The sequence below is a fragment of the Odocoileus virginianus genome, chromosome 15 (genome assembly GCF_023699985.2).
Source record: "Odocoileus virginianus isolate 20LAN1187 ecotype Illinois chromosome 15, Ovbor_1.2, whole genome shotgun sequence".
In the NCBI taxonomy this organism is placed as follows: Eukaryota; Metazoa; Chordata; class Mammalia; order Artiodactyla; family Cervidae; genus Odocoileus; species Odocoileus virginianus.
In genome coordinates this window covers 49,756,958-49,774,268 of record NC_069688.1, presented here as the reverse complement: position 1 = coordinate 49,774,268, position 17,311 = coordinate 49,756,958, and the positions used below count along the sequence as shown (strand labels likewise).

Sequence of the window (17,311 nt, the reverse complement as noted above, 5' to 3'; positions counted from 1 at the left end):
TTTGCATTCCCACCAACAGTGTAAGAGGGTTCCCTTTTCTCCATACCTTCTCCAGCATTTATTGCTTGTAGACTTTTGGATAGCAGCCATTCTGACTGGCGTGTAATGGTACCTCGTTGTGGTTTTGATTTGCATTTCTCTGATAATGAGTGATGTTGAGCATCTTTTCATGTGCTTGTTAGCCATCTGTATGTCTTCCTTGGAGAAATGTCTGTTTAGATCTTTGGCCCATTTTTTGATTGGGTCATTTATTTTTCTGGAATTGAGCTGCAGGAGTTGCTTGTATATTTTTCAATACAGTATACTAATGCATATATATGGAATTTAAAAAGATGGTAACGATAACCCTATATGCAAAACAGAAAAAGAAACACAGATGTACGAAACAGACTTTTAGACTCTGTGGGAGAAGGCGAGGGTGGGATGTTCTGAAAGAATAGCATCGAAACAAGTATACTCTCAAGGGTGAAACAGATCACCGGCCCAGGTTGGATGCATGAGACCAGTGCTCGGGGCTGGTGCACTGGGAAGACCCAGAGGGATGGGGTGGGAAGGGAGGTGGGAGGGGGGATTGGGATGGGGAACACATGTAAATCCATGGCTGATTCATGTCAATGTATGGCAAAAACCACTACAATATTGTAAAGTAATTAGCTTCCAACCAATAAAAATAAATGGAAAAAAAAAAAAGAATTCCCCAATTTTGCTAAAAAAAATTTTTTTTTTAATGAATTTGTTGAAAAAAATTCAGGTTTAAGTGGACCTCACAGTTCAAACCCTTGTTCAAGGGTCAACTGTACTGTTCTCTAATAAACGTTCTATGTCTGCCTCCGTCTAGGTGATGGCCATCTTAGGTACTTTATTGCACCCTATGCGTCTCCCACCTATTGCACTGATCACACTCACATAACTACCTGCTCTGTCACTTGTCTGTCCCTCCTCTAACACTGCAAGCCCTGAGAGGAAAGACTTGATCACAGTTGTAGCCTCAGGTTTTATCCTGGCCCTTGGTAGATGCTCAAAAAGTGTTTGTTGGATGTATATATCCTTCCAGTCTTTTCTCTTTGGGGATACATACACACACACTTTATATTAAATCATACTGCTTTCCAGTAGCTAGGTTTTAAAAAATCAGTAAGATGAATATCTCTTTCCCATCATTGATTAATCTTCCAACAAATTTTTAATGCCTGCAGAGTATTCTAATGCATAGATGTATTATAATTAAAGTAAGCAATGTCCTGCTACTGAACATCATAGTTCTTTCCAGGTTTTCACAATTCAGAACTATGTCCGATTAAGATCATAGGAGCCATCCCTTTGCATATTATTACAGTCATCTCTGGGAGGGAGTATAACTTGGTGGTTAAGGCCACAAGCTTTAGCAATAGAATGTTTTGGCTCAAACTCCAGTTAGCTGTATGAGGCACAGAAGTTTAACTTTTCTGTGCCTTAGTTTCTTCATCTGTAGAATGGTGAGAATTAACAGTTTTGACCTAGGATTCTTATAAAGGATAAGGTAGTTATCATCTGAAAAGCATTAAGATAATATCTGACAGACATAAATACTTAGTATGAGTAAGCCATATAAAAATGACTTGCTAGGTTTCTTTCTGGCAAACTTCCTCAAGACCTAATTCAAATATCATCCCTTCTTTTTTTGAAAAATTTTTCTTGGGAGTAGAGTTGATTTACAATGTTATGTTAGTTTCAAGAGTACAGCAAAGTGAATAAGTTATACATATACATATAACCACTCTTTTTTAGATTCTTTTCCCACATAAGTCATTACAGAGGACTGAGTAGAGTTCTCTGTAAGAATCATCACTTCTGCTGAGACCTCCCTGACCTACCACCCTCCCTGAATCATCCCCTCCTCTGTATCAAAATTATAACCAGTTAGAATATGGATCATAATCAGTGTTATTTCACCATATTTTGTTTTCATGGATGATTTCCCTCCTTGAGGGAAGGCAATGTATTATATCCATTTTTTTTTATTCCTGCAATCTCGCATTTAGTAGATACTTACTGAATAAACACATGCACTTTGATAGCATGATTTTCAATAGCTATATAGGATTATATGTCCCCCATTCTACACAACAGAAAACATATTTAAATGAAGAGCAGTTTTGGAGGAGAGACAGTCACAAAGGGCTGACTATGTATGAGTCTCTGTTTTTCTTTTAAATGCTTATTTTGCACAGCTTATCTCCTTACCTTTTGTCCTAACAGGGTTGGACCTACTCGTATTCATTTTAGCTTAAAGGCCATAATAATTTCCTGTTCTGGAAAACAGATTCTACTCCCTTTTTAATTTTCAAAAAATTATTTTAATATTATTTATCTTGTGATAGAATTCGAAAGAACTTTTATCTCAAAATACTTTTTTTTTTCCTTTGGAGAAATTTTTGTGTTGAGACAGGTACAAAAACTGTGGATAACAGAAATGAGTAGAAAACAGTTCGATGGAATGCTGGAGAAAGTCTGGAAGCAAAATGGTATCGAGCAACTACTAACTATATAGAATAAACATGATGCAAAGTATTAGTGCCACATAATCCCTGCCTGGAGAAGGGAATGGCAACCCACTCTAGTATTCTTGCCTGGAGAATCCCACGGCCAGAGGAGCCTGGTGGACTACAGTCCATAGGTTTGCACAGAATCGGACACAACTAAAGCGACTTACCACACACTGCAGTTCAACTGAAAGCCTTATCCTCTTGAATTCCAGTTTTATTTTTACTCCCTACTTTTATTATGGGATTAAACACTCTGATTGCAAGGTAATGAGCCTGTTTACCTTGGGAGTAGGGATGTCTACTCTTAGGTATTTTGAGACAACATTCCTGTATTCAAGTTTAGGTTATACAAACTAGAGAGTCCTTTCCTTCCCTTCAATGCAGAGATTCTATATGATTCCATCAAATAATTAAACTTGATAATAAACTGCTTTGATAGCTAACAGCTTGCTCTTTCACTTATTTTGTTAAGAATTTGGCCATTCTGATAGAGAAGCCTCTTTCATCTCTGATGGTTTATTTCTCTGTAATCCATTATCTTTGAACACTATTGCTGCAAATATGGTTAGCAGGAATTTTTGTAAAGAAGCCTTGGTTAAAGTGCTGAACATTAATATCTTCAGGAAAAAAAATGTACATTTATAGATAAGTAATATGCAAAAACATAGTTAAAACTTTTCAGGAAGATTCTCATTAGAACATAATATATATGAAACCCTGAAAAATCTAATACCGTCATTTCAAGGCTAACTCTTACTCTTCACTATATAATAATAAGTGTATCTAATACAGACAATAAATATCTCAGTATTTACATATTGATATGAAGACATCAAGTTGGGAAACAAATCTTGTCCATATAGTTAGGAATCTCATATGTTAATGCATTTCCTCCTTAAAAAGATGTGGTTTTCTCCAGCTTTCTACTACAATACCTTATATTTTTGTACTTCTTGCCAAAAGAGCACCCCATTTTCCAATAAATCTCCTTTTAGAGCCACAAAGCGTTGAAATTGTCTTACAGTAACTGGATTCAATAAAGCTTTACGGAAAGCAATGATTTCACAAGACGAAGATATCCACTTGCTCTCCACAGGCTGTCCAAATCAGAGAATACATAAAATTAGCTATGTTCTAAAAATTAATAATAAAGTCATTTATTAGGCTAAAAATTACCAACTTCTATCTCCTTTGTTTTGAGCTGTTGAAATTTATAGCATGGATAAAGAGAATTTGGCAATTTCCCCTCTCTTTTCTTCTCCCTTTTGTCTCCTTTATACTTTTATGGCATCATTTTTTTAAGAGATGGAGAGAAAATGAAATGATTGGATGACATAGAATATATGATTATATTACAGAGGACTAAGAATTAGAATTTGAGAGATGGTGAAAAACTACATTTGAGTATATAGTATGAATTCTGTGCTTAAACACAAAGTAATCACACTGTTATGATTATATTATATTATTTTATAATTATGTATACTATATGTTATATATTAATATATAATTTTCCTGACTTTCAAAAAGTAAAAGCATTGAACATTTAAGATATTTTTTTTTAATTGTTGGGAAAATTGCCAATTAATCCTATTATAATTTAAATAGGAAATTTACTGTGGAGCTTTACTATAATTCTATCCTAAAAAGATAATGGGGGTTTTTTGTCTTTGTTTTCGGTTTTGGATTTTGGCTGTGGGCTTGTGGGATCTTAGTTTCTGAAAGATGATGCTGTGAAAGTGCTGCACTCAATATGACACCAAATTTGGAAAACTCAGCAGTGGCCACAGGACTGGAAAAGTTCAGTCTTCATTCCAATCCCAAAGAAAGGCAATGCCAAAGAATGCTCAAACTACCGCACAATTGCACTCATCTCACATGGTAGTAAAGTAATGCTTAAAATTCTCCAAGCCAGGCATCAGCAATACGTGAACTGAGAACTTCCAGATGTTCAAGCTGGATTTAGAGTTAGAGGAACCAGAGGTCAAATTGCCAACATCCGCTGGACCATCGAAAAAGCAAGAGAGTTCCAGAAAAACATCTATTTCTGCTTTATTGACTATGCCAAAGCCTTTGACTGTGTGGATCACAATAAACTGTGGAAAATTCTGAAAGAGATGGGAATACCAGACCACCTGACCTGCCTCTTGAGAAACCTGTATGCAGGTCAGGAAGCAACAGTTAGAACTGGACATGGAACAACAGACTGGTTCCAAATAGGGAAAGGAGTACGTCAAGGCTGTATATTGTCACCCTGCTTATTTAACTTATATGCAGAGTACATCATGAGAAACACTGGGCTGGAGGACGCACAAGCTGGAATCAGGATTGTCGGGAGAAATATCAATAACCTCAGATATGCAGATGACACCACCCTTATGGCAGAAAGTGAAAAAGAACTAAAGAGCCTCTTGATGAAAGTGAAAGAGGAGAGCCAAAGAATTGGCTTTAAAACTCAACATTCAGAAAATTAAGATCAAGGCATCCGGTCCCATCACTTAATGGCAAATAGATGGGGAAACAGTGGAAACAGCAGCTGACTTTATTTTTCTGGGCTCCAAAATCACTGCAGATGGTGATTGCAGCCATGAAACTAAAAGACACTTACTCCTTGGAAGGAAAGTTATGACCAACCTAGACAGCGTATTAAAAAGCAGAGACATTACTTTGTCAACAAAGGTCCATCTGGTCAAGGCTACTGTTTTTCCAGTGGTCATGTATGGATGTGAGGGTTGGACTGTGAGAAAAGCTGAGCACCGAAACATTGATGCTTTTGAACTGTGGTGTTGGAGAAGATTCTTGAGAGTCCCTTGGACTGCAAGGAAATCCTGCCAGTCCATCCTAAAGGAGATCAGTCCTGGGTGTTCATTGGAAGGACTGATGCTGAAGCTGAAACTCCAATACTTTGGCCAGCTGATGCAAAGAGCTGACTCATTTGAAAAGACCCCGATGCTGGGAGAGATTGAGGGCAGGAGGAGAAGGGGACGACAGAGGATGAGATGGTTGGATGTCATCACTGACTCGATGGAAATGGGTTTGGGCGGAACTTAGGAGTTGGTGATGGACAGGGAGGCCTGGTGTGCTGCGGTTCATGGGGTCGCAAAGAGTCGGACACGACTGAGTGACTGAACTGAAATGAGGGATTGAACCTGTGTCATAGCCATGAAAGTGCTGAGTCCTCACCACTGGACTACCAGGGAATTCCCAAAAGACCATGTTTTTAGGTGGGGCATCTTTATATTATTTTAATAATAAATTACTATTAATAATTAATAACAAGAAGAAATTAAACTATTAATGCATATTTTCTATGATAAACTTTCTCTGACCCAGAATTCACCTTACACAACAGAAAAGACATATTATTCTACTATAAAAGCATGACTTTTATAAAGGCATTACTTATTTCATATCTTCTCAGTACTGAAGTATATGGTGTCTACTTTTCTCTATGTACTTTCATTCATTCATTTATTCATTCCTGGCTGTGCTGGGTCTTAGTTGCTGTGAGCGGGGGCTGCTCTCCAGTGGTGGTGCGATGGCGTCTCACTGCAGTGGTTTCTCTTGTGGAGCACGGGCTCTAGAGTGTGCAGGCTCAGTAGTCGTGGCACAGGGGTTAGTTGCTCACAGCACGTGTAACCTTCCTGGACCAGGGATCAAACCTGAGTCCTCTGCGTTGGCAGGTGGGTACTTAACTGCTAGACCACCAGGAAGTCCTATTATGTCTACTTTTTTTAACCTTGACCATTTGAGGTCACATATTCACCCCCCTTTAGCCTCTCAGATTAAAAAACATAATAGATTTTATTCAATTTACTGAATAGATTTTTTTACATTTGATAAATTTGCTGAAGTTCCCAAAATCTGAGGTTAGCCTACAACCATGCCAGGAAGCATCATTCTAAAGGCAATTTTTTGGATGAACTTAGAAATTATAGTAAAATCAATGACAAATATCCATTATACATAATAAATGTCCATTACTGACAATGCATAAGCTAAGTTCCTTGAAACAAATCCTATGTGACCAATGATAAAAGTGTTTAAGAGAGCTCTGTAACAAGTCTATGGGAACACAAAGGAAGTAGTAACTAATTTTGCCCGGGGAGTGGGGGCGTTACAGAAAGACTTTGAGGGTGATTTCTGAGGTGGAAACTGAAAAGTGAAGGCAACTCCAGGCAGTCTAGATGAATGGTGCCCCCATCGCAGATAAAGTGAATAGTCGTCTGTCACAATTTTAGTGAGGCACGTGTGGGGTTTCAAGGACAGAAAGTTAAGACTCTCACCAGATGGTCCATATTAAAATTATAGCCCTATAAATAGGAACAACTATGTATTAGACTGGGATGTTTATTTAAAACCCACTCAACAAATAATGTTTTAAGACCTGCTTCTTAAGACACTAAAACTTAGTAATTTAACTAAAACCCGTAATTTAACTAAACAGAAAATAACATAACATACAATGCACAATAATATGAAATATAAGCTCATTCTATTTAGCATTTTTAAAAATACATAAGAGGGACAAATATAAGAATATTTCTTTCAAGAAGAAAACACAGAAAAAAAGTATGTGTATCCTAACTGATACACATACTCCTCTAATAGTCTACCAGATTTTTATCTTTGCTAGATTGTAGAAGGTCACCTGGGTCTAGTCTGACATTTTATCAAGACCTACAGAAGGATGAATACAAACAAATTTGTAGGCTCAAAAAGAAGACTGTGTTTATCATTCTTGTTAAGAAGAAAAATAGGCAATTTCTAAGAAGGTATCATATTATAGTGGTTTAAATAATCACCAAAATGACAGTTATCTTAACTGTTTTAAAGTTAAAACGTACTTCTAAATAAAGAGGATAATGTAAGATAATTTAAGTTTCTGATTCTGCTGCATACTCCTCATTCTTTTTGTGTAATCTACTCCCAGTAATATATAAATTACCACATGCTGGCAAAACAGCCTGTCTAAATAAATCTATCACAAGCAAAATAACTAAAAATACATATTTAAAATCCAATCACACACTTCCAGAGTTGAGCAGGTCAAGGAAATCTTTAAGAAGAGGGCTCTAGTAGAATTACACTTTCCCTGAGAGTCCTTCAGCCAGTTAAGAATAGGGTCAGCATCTGGTGGCTTAGAAAGCATTATCTACAACCAAGATCTTTGTATAGGAAGGAGAAGAAAAATACTTTGACAGTTGGAACTTACAAAAGGAAGAATATAACAAATACTACTTGCCTTCCAGACTCCAATTTTCCTTTCACGCTTCTGTAGTAAAAGCTCTTCAGCTATGTCTTTAATCTGTACCTAGAAGCAAAACCAATGATTTTATCCAGTTATTCAGAATGTTCACAGCGTTGAAATCACTCACTGATTCAACAGCTTTAAAAAATGCGGTAAAGGTCAGTGTGGGGGACTTCTCTGGTGGTCCAGTGGTTAAGAATCCGCCTTTGAATGCAGGGGACATGGGTTTGATCCTTGGTTGGGGAACTAGGATCCCACGTGCCATGGGGCAATTAACCCTGCATGCTATTCTAACTACTGAGCCCATACAACAACAGAAGATTCTGCATGGCACAGCTAAGACCTGATGCAATCAAAAAGAATGTTTTTTGTTTTTTTTTTTAAAGGTCAGTGTGGATAAGAGAGAGGACAGGAGAAAGAGGATTAAGACTTAGAAATGGAAGCCCTGCCCAGGTCCCTGGGCAAGTCACTCAAATTCTCTGAAGTTTCCTCATCTGCAAAATGGAGATAATGATACCTAAGTGTACTGCCCCAAAGGTAGACAACTTTGAGTCACGTGGAAACTGAAGCTGGAAATATAATTAAGACTTCCCAGATTTTTGTGCTATTCTCCAGCCACAACTGATGGATAGCTGTGAGAAGCTGGGGCTCTGTGATGACCTGGAGGGATGGGATGGCAGGAGGGGAGGGAGGCTAGGAAGGGAGGGCAAGTATGTATAATTCTGGCTGATTTGTGTTGTTGTATGGCAAAAACCAACACAACACTGCAAAAATTTTAATAGAAAGAATCAAGCTGGATTAAAAAAAAAAAGTACAAAAGTTACTCAATACAGGGAGAGAATACAGTAGACATTTCTTGAGGTTATAGCCTGTTCACAGTATTTTCCATTTGGGGGAACCACCCTTGCCAACTCTGTGCTCTGTGACTCTCCTCAACCAGGAGCTGACCTAGAGAGACAGGGACTGAAATCACTGCTGCTGAGTCTCCTGATAGCTACATGGTGGAGACAAGATCTGAGACGTCTTTCTGCTGAGTTCCCAGGGCCGTCCTGGCTCCTGAGCAGCTTTAGAAATAAAGCGTGGGTGTCAACTCTTCCCCTGAGTATGAGATGCTCCAGCATAATTTCATTACAAATTCTTGATCTCCCTTCCCCTTTGTCTTTGCTTAAGGCTGCCAGATCAGTGTATGCTGTTGGCCACTCAAAGAATTGCTAAGTCAGGAAGGAGCTGTAAATTGGAATAAATATTACTGTGGTAATCATAGTGAGAAAACATGGTAAACAAGATTAGTAAGCCAAATATCTTTTCACTTGGCTTTGGATGGACAATTAAGAGTCTGCAGAAGAAAGGAAATGAGGAAATCGGAATTGTCCCAAAGCTTATTTCCATGAACTTTCTGCTTAAAATAAGTCAGGTCTTCTCCCCCATACTGTCAGTTCAGTTCAGTCGCTCACTCGTGTCCGACTCTTTGCGACCCCATGAACCGCAGCACGCCAGGCCTCCCTGTCCATCACCAACTCCCAGAGTTCACCCAAACCCATGTCCATTGAGTCAGTGATGCCATCCAACCATCTCATCCTCTGTCGTACCTTCTCCTGCCCTCAGTCTTTCCCAGCATTAGGGTCTTTTCAAATGAGTCAGCTCTTCACATCAGATGACCAAAGTATTGGAGTTTCAGCTTCAACATCAGTCCTTCCATTGAACACCCAGGACTGATCTCCTTTAGGATGGACTGGCAGGATCTCCTTGCAGTCCAAGCGACTCTCAAGAATCTTCTCCAACACCCCATCAATTCTTTGGTGCTCAGTTTTCTTTATAGTCCAATTCTCACATCCATACATGACCACTGGAAAAACCGCAGCCTTGACTAGCCTGTAAGGTCTATGTTTCCCCCATACTATAAGTTCTGTGTTTCCAGCTGTACTGTGTTTTCCATAACTTAAAGTGCTCAGAAGACTAAGGATCTGTCCAGATAAGTAAGACTCAAAGTGTTTGATAAATTAAATATGGAAGGCAGTTTTTTAACATCCTTCCTGGTCAATACTAATAGCATGTGCTTTGCACACTAAACTCCAGAATTACATGTTCTTTACTCCTTGTGTTCATTTTGTAAAGATCAGGTTTGCCTGTTTTTAGATGTGATAATGACATCTAGAATTATCAAAGCAATATCTGCTTCTTATAAAACACAAACTAAACAAAGTAAAGCAAAAACAACAAAAACCCTAGTTTACAAAGTAAAAATCTTTCTCACTCCCCATACCCATTCCCAGGAAGTAGATCCTTTTTGACCTTTGCTCATAAACATAAATAGAGATAGAGAGGAGAGAGAAATGCAGACATATACAGAGATATAAGCATATATAATGGGATTATCTTCTATGTATTGCTCTGATCCTGCTTGTTTCACTCAATAAATAACATGTTTCATCATCAGTATTTGTAGAAATCTCATTTTTATAATCTCATTTTATATGGAAATCTGCATAGTTTTCCACAGTATGGAATTATCATTATTCATTTGATTATTCCCATTTGTATATCCTTGCCCATTTATATGAAGACTCAATAATAATATAAAAAATAGTAACTATATTAAGACAATATGTGTTTGCTGTGTGCCAGGCACCATTCTAAGAAACTGCACATATATCATTTCCTCTTCATAACAATCTTATGAACCTATTACTCTTATTAACTCCATTTTTTTCCAAATGAGAAAACTAAGGTTTATAAAACATAGTGTTGTACAATTAATATGTGGCAGTGTTGACATTAAAACTTTGGAAGTCTGACCCTCAGCTCTTAACCACTATGCCATAATAGTACAATAGCTGAGTCAACAGGTATGCACATTTAATTATTTGAGAGGTACTGTCAATTGCTATCCCAAGTTTATATTAACTTATATACCTTTATCTTTTGACGTGCTGCAAACTGTTCACTTGCAAGAAACAATGGCAACCACACATTTTCTAGTCTATTTAGGACATGCTTCTGAATTTCAATTAGAACGGCTGCATCAAGTTGCTCATGGAGAATCTTTCCCCAGCCACCACTTAAATTCATTATCTAAGAAAGAAAAAATGAAACAAACTTCTGTATAAGCAAAGGAATGCTAATGGTCATTAATTTATTCATTCACCCCAAAACCATATGCTGAGCCCATGATAGGTGCCAAAATTTTCATTTTCTATAAAATAGCTCCTGGCTTTATTGTGTATAGTAAAGACAGATAACTCCCCTAATATCAAACAGAGAATTGTGGTGTATGTGATGGTTGTTTTAGAGGTATGATTTTGCTAATTTAGTCTTGTTTCAAAGGACACAGGGATTTGAATCCTGTGTGACAACTGCAAGGCCATTTTTTTCTCTATGGCTTCAATTTCCTCAACTGTAAAGTAAGGCCATTAGTCTTTTAGTTTTATAAGTTCTCTTCTGGGTTGAATATTCTATGAATCTCTGATTCTACTCAAATGGACTTCTTTGAGAAGGCATTTTCTTTTGTTTGAGAAAAATAAGGCATTACTTCATTAAGAGACAAACAACTCAGGTATTATAAATGTGCGTATTACCAATAAGTACTGGGTTGGAGACAGTGGAATGATGATGGTGGTAGCAATGTAGGGCTGTTCCAACAACTTCAAAGAAGAAAACAGAGATGATAGGGAGTAGAAAAAGGCCAGGTTGCACAGACAATAGTCGCTGACTTGCATCAGTAGCCCTTTTATAAGGGCCCTTTTATAAGGGCACAATTTCTCTGTAGCCAAAATCATCTTCTACAAAATTACTGGTTTCAACAAAACTAATGGCCATAAAATTAATTAATTAAAAAATACTAATGGCCATTTCCTACTAGAAATCATTGTGGTTTTTACCGGTTTCTGTGTACATATCACTTAAAATTGGTGAGTTGTTTCCACAGAGGAAGAAAAATTGGACTCCTCATTGGAAAAATTATCTCATCTCTCCTTTTATTAATAAGATTAAATCCTAATAATATTGTTTTATATAAAAACAAAAGAGAAACTCTCACCATCTTTTAATAATAATTATCAAAGAGTATAAACAATAATATGGTTTCTGTATAAAAATAAGAAGAAAAGAGAATAAAAGACTACTTTGCTAATCAAACTGCAAACTGGCCACACAACTAAAATTAGAACTAGCATAGTCTATATAGAACATAAAGTGATACAGGTATTCTTAAGTATAAAACAGGCAAATAAAATGAAAGACAAAGTTGAGGAAGAAGGGTCATTTAGAAAACTCTTCTGTAATAAGTCCAACCATTTGCTATGACAGCAATGGGTGACTTTTTCCATTGCATTTTTAATTCTCAGCAAGTTTTACTATGGAAGGTTCACACAGTAGCATCAGATACCATGAAACCTCATGCAATGCAGCACAAGCCAAATAGAAAACAAACACTTTCCATGTGTTTATTTCATACTTATGCTTATTGAGATACTCCCAGACATTTTTGCTAATACATCCCAGATTTGTATCTCAGGGAACCAAAGGCAAGACATTTTTCTTAAGGTTGCTAAATTCTAGAATTTCTTCTCTCACTTACTCCCAAGAACTTTTGTTTATTTTCCCCTAAAAGATCTAGATTTTAAACTTGGTATGCCCTACTTGTGAATACCTCTGAATTTTTCTTTAATTTACTGAATTAATCTGAGATTCTTTTTTTTTTTTTTTCCCCTTAACAAACGTATGCTATTATGGTTGTGATCCACACAGTCAAAGGCTTTGGCATAGTCAATAAAACAGAAGTAGATGTTTTTCTGGAACTCTCCTGCTGTTTCTGTGATCCAGTGGAGGTTGGCAATTTGATCTCTGGTTCCTCTGCCTTTTCTAAATCCAGCTTGAACATCTGGAAGTTCACGGTTCATGTACTGTTGAAGCCTGGCTTGGAGAATTTTGAGCATTACTTTACTACCATATGAGATGAGTGGAGTTGTGCAGTAGTTTGAGCACTCTTTGGTATTACCTTTCTTTGGGACTGGAATGAAGACTGACCTTTTCCAGTCCTGTGGACCCTGCTGAGTTTTCCAAATTTGCTGGCATATTGAGTGCAGCACTTTCACAGGATAATCTTTTAAAATTTGAAATAGCTCAACTGGAATGCCATCACCTCCACTAGCTTTGTTCATAGTGATGCTTCCCAAGGCCCACTTGACTTCGCATTCCAGGATGTCTGGCTCCAGGTGAGTGATCACATCATCATGATTATCTGGGCCGTGAAGATTTTTTTTTACAGTTCTTCTGTGTATTCTTGCCACCTCTCCTTATCTTCTGCTTCTGTTAGGTCCATACCATTTCTGTCCTTTATCAAACCCATCTTTGCATGAAATGTTCCCTTGGTATCTCTAATTTCCTTGAGGAGATCTCTAGTCTTTCCCATTCTATTGTTTTCCTCAATTTCTTTGCATTGATCACTGAGGAAGGCTTTCTTATCTCTCCTTGCTATTCTTTGGAAGTCTGCATTCAAATGGGTATATCTTTCTTTTTTTTTTTACTTTTTCCATTTATTTTTATTAGTTGGAGGCTAATTACTTTACATCATTGCAGTGGTTTTTGTCATACATTGAAATGAATTAGCCATGGATTTACATGTATTCCCCATCCCAGTCCCCCCTCCCACCTTTCCCTCCACCCGATCCCTCTGGGTCTTCCCAGTGCACCAGGCCCGAGCACTTGTCTCATGCACCCAACCTGGGCTGGTGATCTGTTTCACCCTAGATAATATACATGTTTCGATGCTGTTCTCTCAAAACATCCCACCCTCGCCTTCTCCCAGAGTCCACAAGTCTGTTCTATACATCTGAGTCTCTTTTTCTGTTTTGCATATAGGGTTATCATTACCATCTTTCTAAATTCCATATATATGTGTTAGTATACTGTAATGGTCTTTATCTTTCTGGCTTACTTCGCTCTGTATAATGGGCTCCAGTTTCATCCATCTCATTAGAACTGATTCAAATGAATTCTTTTTAATGGCTGAGTAATATTCCATGGTGTATAAGTACCACAGCTTCCTCATCCATTCGTCTGCTGATGGGCATCCAGGTTGCTTCTATGTCCTGGCTATTATAAACAGTGCTGCGATGAACATTGGGGTGCACGTGTCTCTTTCAGATCTGGTTTCCTTGGTGTGTATGCCCAGAAGTGGGATTGCTGGGTCATATGGCAGTTCTATTTCCAGTTTTTTTAAGAAATCTCCACACTGTTTTCCATAGTGGCTGTACTAATTTGCATTCCCACCAACAGTGTAAGAGGGTTCCCTTTTCTCCACACCCTCTCCAGCATTTATTGCTTGTAGACTTTTGGATAGCAGCCATCCTGACTGGCGTATAATGGTACCTCATTGTGGTTTTGATTTGCATTTCTCTGATAATGAGTGATGTTGATCATCTTTTCATGTGTTTGTTAGCCATCTGTATGTCTTCCTTGGAGAAATGTCTGTTTAGTTCTTTGGCCCACTTTTTGATTGGGTCATTTATTTTTCTGGAGTTGAGCTGGAGGAGTTGCTTGTATATTTTTGAGATTAATCCTTTGTCTGTTGCTTCGTTTGCTAATATTTTCTCCCAATCTGAGGGCTGTCTTTTCACCTTGCTTATAGTTTCCTTTGTTGTGCAAAAGCTTTTAAGTTTCATTAGGTCCCATTTGTTTATTTTTATTTCTAAAATTCTGGGATGTGGGTCATAGAGGATCCTGCTGTGATTTATGTCGGAGAGTGTTTTGCCTATGTTCTCCTCTAGGAGTTTGATAGTTTCTGGTCTTACATTTAGATCTTTAATCCATTTTGAGTTTGTTTTTGTGTATGGTGTTAGAAAGTGTTCTAGTTTCATTCTTTTACAGGTGGTTGACCAGTTTTCCCAGCACCACTTTTTAAAGAGGTTGTCTTTTTTCCATTGTATATCCTTGCCTCCTTTGTCAAAGATAAGGTGACCATAGGTTCGTGGATTTATCTCTGGGCTTTCTATTCTTGAATACAGTAAAGTTGCAGGATATAAAATTAACACACAGAAATCTTTTGCATTCCTATACACTAACAATGAGAAAACAGAAAGAGAAATTAAGGAAACAATACCATTCACCACTGCAACAAAAAGAATAAAATACTTAGGAGTATATCTACCTAAAGAAACAAAAGACCTATACATAGAAAACTATAAAACACTGATGAAAGAAATCAAAGAGGACACAAACAGATGGAGAAATATACCGTGTTCATGGATTGGAAGAATCAATATTGTCAAAATGGCTATACTACCCAAAGCAATCTATAGATTCAATGCAATCCCTATCAAACTACCAACGGTATTTTTCACAGAACTAGAACAAATAATTTCACAATTTGTATGGAAATACAAAAAACCTCGAATAGCCAAAGTAATCCTGAGAAAGAAGAATGGAACTGGAGGAATCAATCTGCCTGACTTCAGACTATACTACAAAGCCACAGTCATCAAGACAGTATGGTACTGGCACAAAGACAGAAATATAGATCAAATGGGTATATCTTTCCTTTTCTCCTTTGCCTTTAGCCTCTCTTCTTTTCACAGCTATTTGTAAGGCCTCCTCAGACAACCATTTTGCCTTTTGGCATTTTTTTTCTTAGGGATGGTCTTGATCTCTGCCTCCTGTACAGTGTCACAAACCTCTGTCTACAGTTCTTTAGGCACTCTGTCTAACAGATCTAATCCCTTGAATCTATTTCTCACTTCCACTGTAAGGGATTTGATTTAGGTCATACCCGAATGGTCCAGTGGTTTTCCCTACTTTCTTCAATTTAACTCTGAATTTGGAAATAAGGAGTTCATGATTTGAGCCACAGTCAGCTCCTAGTCTTGTTTTTGCTGACTGTATAGAGCTTTTCTGTCTTTGGCTGCAAAGAATATAATCAATCTGATTTTGGTATTGACCATCTGGTGATGTCCATGTGTAGAGTCTTCTCTTATGTTGTTGGAAGAGGGTGTTTGCTATGACCAGTGCGTTCTCTTGGCAAAATTCTATTAGCCTTTGCCCTGCTTGATTCTGTATTCCAAGGCCAAATTTGCCTGTTACTCTAGGTATTAACTTCCTACTTTTGCATTCCAGTCCCCTGTAATGAAAAAGACATCTTTTTTGGGTATTAGTTCTAGAAGATCTTGTAGGTCTTCGTAGAACCATTCAACTTCAGCTTTTTCAGCATTACTGGTTGGGGCATAGACGTGGATCACTGTGATATTGAATGGTTTGCCTTGGAAACGAATAGAGATCTTTCTGTGGTTTCTGAAATTGCATCCAAGTACTGCATTTTGGACTCCTTTGACTGTGTGGATCACAACAAACTGTGGAAAATTCTGAAAGAGATGGGAATGCCAGACCACCTGACCTGCCTCTTGAGAAATCTGTATGCAGGTCAGGAAGCAGCTGTTAGAACTGGACATGGAACAACAGACTGGTTCCAAATAGGAAAAGGAGTACGTCAAGGCTGTATATTGTCACCGTGCTTATTTAACTTATATGCAGAGTACATCATGAGAAACACTGGGCTGGATGAAGCACAAGCTGGAATCAAGATTGCTGGGAGAAATATCAGATATGCAGATGATACCACCCTTATGGCAGAAAGTGAAGAAGAACTGAAGAGCCTCTTGATGAAAGTGAAAGAGGAGAGTGAAAGAATTAGCTTAAAGCTCAACATTCAGAAAACTAAGATCATGGCATCTGGTCCCATCACTTCATGGCAAATAGATGGGGAAACAGTGGAAACAGTGGCTGACTTTATTTTGGGGGGCTCCAAAATCACTGCAGATGGTGACTGCAGCCATGATATTAAAAGATGCTTACTCCTTGGAAGGCAGCTATGCTCACCACTATACCACCAACGCAATGCTTACTCCTTGGAAGAAAAGTTATGACCAACCTAGACAATATGTTAAAAGCAGAGACATTACTTTGTCAACAAAGGTCCATCTAGTCAAAGCTGTGGTTTTTCCAGTAGTCATGTATGGATGTGAGAGTTGGACTATAAAGAAAGCTGAGCACCAAAGAATTGATGCTTTTAATTGTGGTGTTGGAGAAGACTCTTCAAAGTCCCTTGGACTGCAAGGAGATCCAACCAGTCAATCCTAAAGGAAATCAGTCCTGATTATTCATTGGAAGGACTGATGCTGAAGCTGATAGTCCAATATTTTGGCCACCTGATGTGAAGAACTGACTCATGGGAAAAGACCATGATGCTGGGAAACATTGAAGGCATGAGGAAAAGGGGATGACAGAGGATGAGATGGTTGGATGGCATCACCGACTCAATGGACATGAGTTTGAGTAAATTTCAGGAGTTGGTGATAGACAGGGAAGACTGGCGTACTACAGTCCGTGGGGTCGCAAACCATCAGACACAACTGAGCGACTGAACTGAACTGATGCTATTATGATATAGGGCTTCCATGATAGCTGATTGGTAAAGAATCCACCTGCAACGCAGGAGACCCTGGGTTATTCCTGGGTCAGGAAGGTCCGCTGGAGAAGCGATAGG

General features: G+C 38.1%; 1 protein-coding gene across 3 annotated transcripts in view; it reads right to left on the bottom strand.

Annotated features, from left to right (window-relative positions):
- The window catches only part of RGS22 (regulator of G protein signaling 22), a 148,331-nt gene that overhangs the window by 35,886 nt on the left and 95,134 nt on the right, over positions 1-17,311 (bottom strand). For 2 of the 3 annotated variants that reach the window (XM_070477331.1, XM_070477332.1), the window contains exons 19-21: positions 10,690-10,848; positions 7,771-7,839; positions 3,461-3,622 (exon numbers count right to left, since the gene is read on the bottom strand). In XM_070477331.1, the coding sequence (XP_070333432.1) occupies positions 3,461-3,622; positions 7,771-7,839; positions 10,690-10,848 (390 nt within the window). The remainder of the gene's footprint in view (positions 1-3,460; positions 3,623-7,770; positions 7,840-10,689; positions 10,849-17,311) is intronic. The other variant, XM_070477333.1, reaches the window with a different exon arrangement.